Genomic DNA, 9,461 nt, shown 5'->3' with positions numbered 1-9,461 from the left:
TCTCTGGGCAAAAAATGAAAACCATGTTCCCTGGTTTCCGTTTCTCTGGAAACCAAGGTGCTGGGAACAGTCAGGATCCACTTCCCCCAAAATATCAGAACAGGGAACTAACTCCGTTATATTAACTAGTAATACCCAAACGCCAATATCTATTATTGCTCCCAACCCTCAAAAATACAGCCTTGTGGTAGGAACAGGCTCATTATCCCCAGTTTACAAATTATGCCCCATCCCATTTCTGTTGGTTGATGAAAGTGTAGGAATCTCCTGTTTCACAACAGATTACTTGTCTCGATCCAGTAACCAGCGTCCGCTACAGCGATACTGTCCTCAATCCAGACTTTAAAATTGTTCGTGGAATTGATGCTAATGGGCATGGGTCCTTTGTAGCTCAACTGGTTAAGAATCCGCCTGCGATGCGGAAGACCTAGGTTCGATCCCTGGGTTGGGAAGATCCCCTGGAGAAGGGAAAGGCTATCCACTTCAGTACTCTGGCCTGGAGAATTCCACGGACTGTATAGTCCATGGGGTCGCAGAGTCCAACACGACTGAGCGACTTTCAGACAGATCAGAAAAGCCCAGAGGCGGCGTGCGCGCCCCTAGCGGTCAATAGGTCCCAGTGCAACTGAGGAGTTCCGCTTGCCTGGGCCACAAGCGGCTTCTATCCCCGCCTCCCGTCCCGCCCCTTCCTCCCAGCGCGGAGGTTGATTGGCAAGAGGCGAACCACAAGACATTGAGCGCGGGTGTTCCAAGCCCAGCATTACTGCCAGTTGAGGGAAACAGATTTCTACGGAATATAAGGCTGAAGTGGGCTGAGAACACTTCACCCGGCCGCCTGGTCTCAGTCCGCAAGCTTTCCTGCATGTTCTCCCTCATCCTAGGCGATGTGAACGTGACGGGGGAAGCGACAGGCCACCGTGTTCAGAAGGAAGTTGGAGGGCTGCCCGGCGCCACGCCTTGCTGCCGCAGTCCTCCCTACTGAGAATTCCACGTTCGTCAGTATGGGCTGGCCGGGCATCACCTGGGGGAAAGACGAGATGCTCCAGCTTCAGTCGGGGAAACCGGGTCCTGCAGGGAAGGAATGTGTAAAGCCAGACCTGGTATAAGCATCATCTGGGCCCCTGGGTTCCCACCTCAGGCCATGAATATCCACACCTGTACTTGGCAACCTGGAAGGTGAGCAGTACCTGTGAATTGACTGAATGAGGTTGGTGGGAGGGAGTAGGCCGGCTGCTGTGGAAAGGGCATTCACGGATCCAGAGGCTTGGGTTCCAGTTCCAGTCACTGCTGCTGAGCAAGGTCCTCCTCCTGTCTGGGCCCTGATTACCTTCCGTGTGAAAGGAGAGAGCTGGGCTGTGATAAATAGTAAATGCCAACAGCGAGCCAGGCGATGTGATAAGTACCGGGGGTACAGGTGAGCAACACAGCCAGCCTGATCCTGGAACTCACTATGTGGAGGTAAGATATTGAAGTCATAAATGCACAATTACACATTTACTTTTAAGAACTGGTATGCAGGGAACTTAGAGCAGGGATTTAAGATAGCCTAGGGCTTCCTGAGTCTGGAAGTAGAATTAATTGGGGTAGGCAGTGGATGGCCCAGGGAGATGGGGGACACAGCAAGTACAAAGATCTAGAAGGTGAAAAACACATATTTCTTACCTTAATTGGACATCATCATAACCCTCAAAGTATACAAGTAAAGTGAGTAGAAGTTTCACTGAGTTAAACTGAGTAGAACTTGATTTTCTGGAAGCCCATAACTACTTGAGAAATCCTGTAAAACCATGAGCCTGTGGACATGACGTGACAGGGAGGTGACAGGTCACCGTGTCCAGAAGGAAGCTTCAGTTCAGTTCAGTCACTCAGTCGTGTCCAATTCTCTGCGACCCCATGGACTGCAGCACGCCAGGCCTCCCTGTCCATCGCCAGCTCCCAGAGTTTACTCAAACTCATGTCCATTAAGTTGGTGATGCCATCCAACCATCTCATCCTCTGTCACCCCCTTCTCCTCCTGCCTTCAATCTTTCCCAGCATCAGGGTCTTTTCCAATGAGTCAGCTCTTTGCATGAGGTGGCCAAAGTACTGGAGTTTCAGCTTCAGCATCAGTCCTTCCAATGAACACCCAGGACTGATCTCCTTAAGGATGGACTGGTTGGATCTCCTTGCAGTCCAAGGGATTCTCAAGAGTCTTCTCCAACACCACAGTTCAAAAGCATCAATTCTTTGGCATTCAACTTTCTTTATAGTCCAACTCTCACATCCATACATGACTACTGGAACACATTAATATTACAGAAGATTGTTGAATCCGATCTGAACAGTCCAAGTTCCATGAAGCATTCTCTGTGGTGTCTGTGTTCTGACTTTGAGGGGACATCTTCAATTTCAGAACTAAAAACATCAATCTTCTCTTAAAAACAGCTCCCAGCTCAAGCTTGTATGTCCAGGCTTGATCGCAAAGATAAGGAGATGAGAGAGAAGTGGCTTGTAAAGTGACAGAGAAAAAATTCAAGTTGATTGCTGTACCTTATAAAAGCACATGTGTGGAAGGGACACCAGGTCTGGTAGAAGAACAGCCGATTTGAGACAAATGAGGCGGCAGACCCTGTGCTAGCTGTGTGAACTTGACAGGGCACTCAAACTCTCCCAGGAACTGGTTCTTGATATATAAGCAGGGCTAATTAAGTTCTTCTGACACACACAGTTCAGAATGGGAGAATGTGTGAGTTATTTATAAAGTGCTACCCAACCAAATCAGCAATCACCTGGTCACACTGCTACCTCAGAATTCTACTGTATATCCTCCTTCAAAAGGATTTCATGTATAATATTTAAATTTGTAGTAATATACCAAGTTGTTTTGTGGTATAAATATTTTGAATTCTTTCAATTCCTTTTCTCTTTTCCAAAAGGTGGTTTTAAAATCTCACACACAAAAAAATAAATAAAAATAAAATAAATAAAATAAAATAAAATCTCACACACATGGATCTTTCCTTATCAATTTTTGTTGAGAAGACCACCAACAACAAAACATTAATAGTATTAACAGTTGACAGGAAGGACCTTTAGTTTTTTAAACCTATCCCCCCCCCCCCCCAAAAAATAAAACCTATCCCATTGTGCAACACAGTGAAAACGTGGATTTTTTGTTTTCTTAGATGGTTTGTCAATGAGCACGTCCGTTCCTAAAATTCTTCTAAACATGAGGATTAGAGCCCATATTGCTCCTTGGAAGAAAAGCTATGACAAACCTAGACAGCATATTAAAAAGCAGAGACATTACTTTGCCAACAAAGGTCCATCTAGTCAAAGCTATGGTTTTTCCTGTAGTCACGTATGGATGTGAGAGTTGGACCATAAAGAAAGCTGAGGGCTCAAGAATTGATGCTTTTGAACTGTGGTGTTGGAGAAGACTCTGAGAGTCCCTTGGACTGCAAGGAGACCAAACCTGTCAATCCTAAAGGAAATCAGTCCTGAATATTCAGTGGAAAGACTGATGCTGAAGCTGAAACTCCAATACTTTGGCCACCTGATTTGAAGAACTGACTCACTAGAAAAGACCTTGATACTGGGAAAGACTGAAGGCAGGCGAAGGGGACGACAGAGGACAAGATGGCTGGATGGCATCACTGACTCAATGGACATGAGTTTGAGCAAGCTCTGGGAGTTGGTGATGGACAGGGAGGCCTGGCGTGCTGCAATCTAAACAGTTCAGTCACTCAGCCGTGTCTAACTCTTTGCAACCCCATGGACTGCAGCACGCCAGGCCCCCCTGTCCATCACCAACTCCCAGAGCTTGCTCAAACTTATGTCCATTGAGTCAGTGATGCCATCCAGCCAACTCGTCCTGTCATCTCCAACACCACCGTTCAAAACCATCAATTCTTCTGCACTCAGCTTTCTTTATGGTCCAACTGTCACATCCATACATGACTACTGGGAAAACCATAGCTTTGACTAGATGGACCTTTGTCAGCAAAGTAATGTCTCTGCTTTTCAATATGCTGTCTAGGTTGGTCATGGCTTTTCTTCCAAGGAACAAGCATCTTTTAATTTCATGGCTGCAGTCACCATCTGCAGTGATTTGGGAGCCCAAGAAAATAGTCTGAGTTTTAAGCCAGCTTTTTCACTCTCCTCTTTCACTTTCATCAAGAGGCTCTTCAGTTCCTCTTCACTTTCTGCCATAGATGTGGTGTCATCTGCGTATCTGAGGTTATTAATATTTCTCCCAGCAATCTGGATTCCAGCTTGTGCTTCATCCAGCCCAGCATTTTGCATGATGTACTCTGCATTTAAGTTAAATAAGCGGGGTGACATTACAGCCTAAACGTACTCCTTTCCCAATTTGGAACCAGTCCATTGTTCCATGTTCAGTTCTGTCGCTTCTTGACCTACATACAGGTTTCCTAAAAGGCAGATAAGGTGGTCTGGCATTCCCATCTCTTAAGAATTTTCCAGTTTGTTGTGATCCACATAGTCAAAGGCTTTGGCATAGTCAATAAAGCAGTGTTTTTCTGGAACTCTCTTGCTTTTTCTATTAGCTTCTTGCTAATGCAGCATTAGAGGGGTGAGTGAGCTGACCATGGACCTAGACACACTTTCAGTGGCCACAGACGTGAATAAAATTTTAACAATGCAACTGTTTAAACAAACAAGTATGCTTGGTCAAGTATGACGTGTGAAACTAGCTATGAGACACCAAAGCTGCTGCATGATCCAGCAGGATCAGCCCGAAAGGGACCTGGGGAGCACAAGGCTTGCCTGGGATTCAGGAACCTGTGTTCTTTGTACCTTATGCAGAAGGGAAGTAACATGCACGTGCCAGCAAGTGTTACTGGGTTCATTCTCCAATATGAAGTGATTCTCACTTTGCAAAGGAAATCAAGGCTCAGGGAACTGGAAGGTGGGTGGAACTGGGCAGGCTTTATTAATTGGTATCAAATGAATAAGACTGCTATGGCCTCCTAATTTGATTATCAGGACATTCTTTGGAAAAACCGTTTTTAGCTCTACTACTAATAGACTTTTACTATATTCAGGTTTCTTTTGGGACTTCCCAGGTGGTCCAGTGGTTAAGAATCCACCTGCCAGTGCAGGGGACCAGGTTTGATCCCTGGTCTAGGAAGATCCTACACATCTCTGATCAACGAAGCGTGTGCACTTAAATGCCTACGCTCCACAAAAGCCACAAGAAGCCAGCACACAAGAGTCCCCATCCCTGCCTGCAGCAATGGGCAAGGCCTGGGCAAAGCGGTCAAGACCCAGCACAAACCGAGAGAATAAGTTTTAAATCTAAATACTTCCTTCACTACATAACGAGAAAGCTGATGCAGGAGCAGCAGGCGCAGGAGCATGGGGAGCAATGCAGTTAAAGCTGGCTTTGGAGTCACTGCTTCCCTGATAGCTCAGTTGGTAAAGAATCCGCCTGCAATGATTTGATTCCCAGGCTGGGAAGATCCCCTGAAGGGAAAGGCTACCCACTCCAGCATTTTGACCTGGAGAATCCCGTAGAGTTGGACACAACTGAGTGGACTTTCACTTGGAGTCACTGTGTGGTTTTAATCCATGAATTTACTGTGCTAATTACTTATTAGCACCATACTGGCCTTCATCTAGGTTAGCCGTTATTCATTTTGTTTATCTCCAAAATTTGAATGACACTTGTTATTTTTCTCATTGTACCCCACCTGCCTTAAGGTCCTAAATTTACACCTTACAATTTTTTGTCAGATATGAATGTCTTGGGCCTTTTAAAAGTGTTTTGAGCTTTATATAAATGGTAATATGCTATATATACTTATGTACTTTACTAGGACTTGCTTTTAAACCTCACCCTGTAGGAATTCCTCATCTGTGGTTTCCACCGACAGTCTGGGACCACTTACTTTGTTTGAATGTTGTTGTTCAATCACTAAGTCGTGTCCAACTCTTCAATGGACCATTGAGACTTGTAGTCCTACAACTCCACAACCTCATGTCCCTACCAAATGCACAGATGTCCCAAGTGCCTAGCACCTAACAGATGCTCTGAATATACATTTTATATGAATCCAAGTTCTAGGGTGGCCCTGGCATTTTGAAAAATGAACCAATTTATCCTTCATACCATTGTTCAGTCACTCCTCCCCACAGAGCTACTTCATCTTTCAAAAATCTGAGATCTGGATCACACACCCCCATGCCTAACAGTGACTCTTACTCAGGTCTAAAGAACAAATCCTGTAATCATGAAGTCATGTGAGTAATCTGGACAAGGTGTCTGCTCTGAACTTTTCTCCTCTAGCCTCCCCATGCAGTTCTCAACGCTGCACCCAGCTCCTGTCATGTTCAGAAACACTGAAAGCCAAAGTTCATTTTCACACAACACCCCCTCAGAACTATCAGTTAAGACCAACAGCAGCAAACAGCTCAGCTTTTTATTGAATGTGTTACTAAAGAGGTTTAGTCAAAAAGACCAAAGCCCATGTCATCATCAGACTCTTCAGATTCTTCTTTCTTTGCTTCTACTTTCTTCTCCTCAGCTAAAAACAAAGCAAAAAACAGTCAGTTACCTCACTAAAACTCCAAAGAGCTCCAGGCCCTACAACTCACATAGTCAAAAATATCCTAGCTTTCCCTCATCAAATGATGCCTCATGTTTTTAAGATTTCTACACATCTACTCTTAGCAAATGAAGAATTCTGCCCCTAGTACCTTTAATCTCCACACTCCTCCCTCCAATACCAAGCTTCCTACCTGGGGCAGCAGCGGTGGCTGGGGCAGGACCTCCTGCTGGTGCAGCACCAGCTGCCGGGGCAGGTCCACCAGCCCCCACGTTGCAGATGAGGCTCCCGATGTTGACATTGGCCAAAGCCTGCAACACATGTGCATATTCAGGTAAATGCTTAGTTCTGGCCTCCTATTATAGCACCAAAATGCTGGCTTAACTTACAAGTAGAAATTTCAAGATACCTTAAACACTCAAACTAGGATTTTTTTCCACAGTTCATGTCTCCTCTTAACAGTGAATTCAATTTTTTCAGACTGTTATGTAATTCTATGTAATTTTCCCAAAGGAATTCACTAACAGAGATATAGGAACAGTGTTTCCAATCTCAAGATTGAAGAACAGGAGGTGAATAGTTAAAGGCTATTAGTTTCACTTGCCAGAGATTAAGTAACCTACACCGTGGAAGGTGGCCACTGCTAAATTCCTAGGTCTTTTATATTCCAATACAGAATAAGCAATCAATAAAATGTCACCACCATGCTCGCAGGATTTACTTGGAACAGCATGGATAGTATATCTTGGATGACCCTTTTATAATGAAAGAATGAACTGGTAATATATTTTCCTCATGATTTTAGAACATAAGAGAAAGCAGGGTATGAGACCATGAGAGAAAGACACCAGAGCAAAACCAGAATTAGCTCCTAGAGATAGAAATATGAGGAAATACCCCTTCTATTTGGACAAGTCCAGTGAAACATAGGGCCTTCCAGCACTTTTGGAGGTTATCAGGAGCACCTGATTGAATAAATCAGTAGGTCTTCCAAAGCTTGCTTCTCCAAATCACATTTTCACCATCACCTTACCTTTGCAAACAAACCTGGCCAGAAAGGCTCAACATTTACACCGGCTGCTTTAATGAGGGCATTGATCTTATCCTCCTAAAACAAACAAAACGGGTACCCCATCAGAGAGCACTTTCGTAAATGTCTCCAAAATACTGCAAATTCAAAGCAAATCACTGATAACCTGGGTACAAAAGTACCGTTTACCAATCCGAGTCCTCTATTGGCACCGTATGTATACCAATCTAAGACGACCATTTCTTCCACTCTGAAGAAATGCTTCTGCTCCCGTGTGCCAGGTACTTTGCAAGGCCTCGAGTTCATCGCTGCCATTTCACAGCTGGGACCTGCCCAAGTTACACTGCTATTTTAAGCTGTGAGGCACGGCCAGAGGTGGAGCAGAGCGCAGTGTTCCCCTCCACACCACACAGCCATGCCCCACAAGACCTCCTCAGAGAGCCAAGGAAATCACATCCAAGTAGATATAGTGTCCTGGGATACGTTATAACTGCGCATGAGACCACCCACAGGTTGCACACGTTTCTCTAAATAAGAAAAAAGTTTTCAAAGTCGGAGCGCTCCGCTGTAAGTGAAACTCACTCACTCCAGGGCGGGCACGTGGCCGACGCCGCAAACAGTCCGCACACGGGCCCATCCGATGGGTGCCCGTCCCGCCAGTCCGCCCCTCCGCCCGGTGTCGATGGCCGCCGCTCCCACCGGAAGGGCCTGCCCCGGACGCCTGCGAGGGTGGGGAACCGGCCGCCCACACAGGCCGCCACGCCGCCGGCCCAGGCCCGCACTCACCGTGACCGTCACTTCATCGTCGTGCAGAATGAGGGCAGAGTAGATGCAAGCGAGCTCCGAGACGGAGGCCATGGTGCAGGCGAGTGCTAGGTGGGGGCTGCCGGGCGCGGTGCTAGTCGCCGGATGAAGTGAGGGCCTCACCCCAAAACGGCCTTAGCTTCCTCGGAAGAACCGAGCACCTTAGCGGCAGCGGAGGAAAGAGAGCCGCGCGCCTGCGCGCAGCTTCTTATACCGGTCACGCGAACCAATCGGCTCCCGGGATTTCCGGAAGAGGCGGGGCCGGAAGAGGCGGGGATAGATCAAACCGCGACTTCCCGCGGAAAACGCGTGCGCAAACCTGTAAGTAGTTCGCGGGTTCAAAAAGTTGTTAGGCGGCTGTGAATGCTAACTCCTTTGGTATGGGTTAATCTCTCAGGGTTTGTGAACAGTAAGCATACTTTTACGGAAAAGTTACCTAGGGAAATAGGCGTCCCTCCCACCTACTGTAGCCCGTATGACACTTCTTAAGCAGTCATTTAATGACGTTGTCAGCCCACTCCCCAATCCCCACCCTTGGCGGGCAGCGACCCGCTGGAGGGCAGCAACGGGTTTAGCCGGGAGGTCCGGGTGCCTAGAACAGCATCTCCGATAAAATATAGGAGAAAATGGGAAATCTGCAGCGTTGCAATAGCAGACGCATTTGAACGCCTATATCCCAGGCACTGGGCCACACTCTACAAAGATTCAGTTAAGCCTCACCCAGTGTAAGAGGTTAGTACTATTATCTCCATTTTGTAATGGTAAAATTAAAATGTAGTCCTGGTATCCCGAGATCCCGCGTTACCGCGAGACGGAACCTAGATTTGAAATCTGGAAACCTAAATTCAGTGCTTCCTGCTTCTGTTTGCAGAGAGGGATGGGTTTGGGGGTTATGAGTAAATTTTGTCCTTTTTTTTTTCTTTTTTCCTTCCCAAAGCATAAAAGATATATTAGGAATATAGGGGAACTTTCCACTTCAACTTCATTTTTTTTTTTAATTTTAAAGGACCTCCTGGTTCGGTGTAAAAGCCTTGAAAATGCACTTGTGATGTTATAAACCTCTTGATGTAGCTGCTGTC

General features: G+C 46.2%; 1 protein-coding gene across 1 annotated transcript; it reads right to left on the bottom strand.

Annotated features, from left to right (window-relative positions):
- Positions 1-6,390: 6,390 nt before the first annotated feature.
- Positions 6,391-8,579, bottom strand: RPLP1 (ribosomal protein lateral stalk subunit P1). Its single transcript, XM_043470925.1, has 4 exons — positions 8,365-8,579; positions 7,582-7,656; positions 6,742-6,859; positions 6,391-6,527 (listed from the first exon to the last, which is right to left on the bottom strand). Exons 1-4 carry the CDS (start codon positions 8,434-8,436, stop codon positions 6,448-6,450), a joined length of 345 nt encoding a protein of 114 aa, XP_043326860.1. The 5' UTR covers positions 8,437-8,579; the 3' UTR covers positions 6,391-6,447.
- Positions 8,580-9,461: the final 882 nt, after the last annotated feature.

The sequence above is a fragment of the Cervus canadensis genome, chromosome 6, assembly GCF_019320065.1.
Source record: "Cervus canadensis isolate Bull #8, Minnesota chromosome 6, ASM1932006v1, whole genome shotgun sequence".
Lineage (NCBI taxonomy): Eukaryota > Metazoa > Chordata > Mammalia > Artiodactyla > Cervidae > Cervus > Cervus canadensis.
Note: the sequence above shows the minus strand (reverse complement) of the source record. Positions and strands in the feature narration are given on the sequence as shown.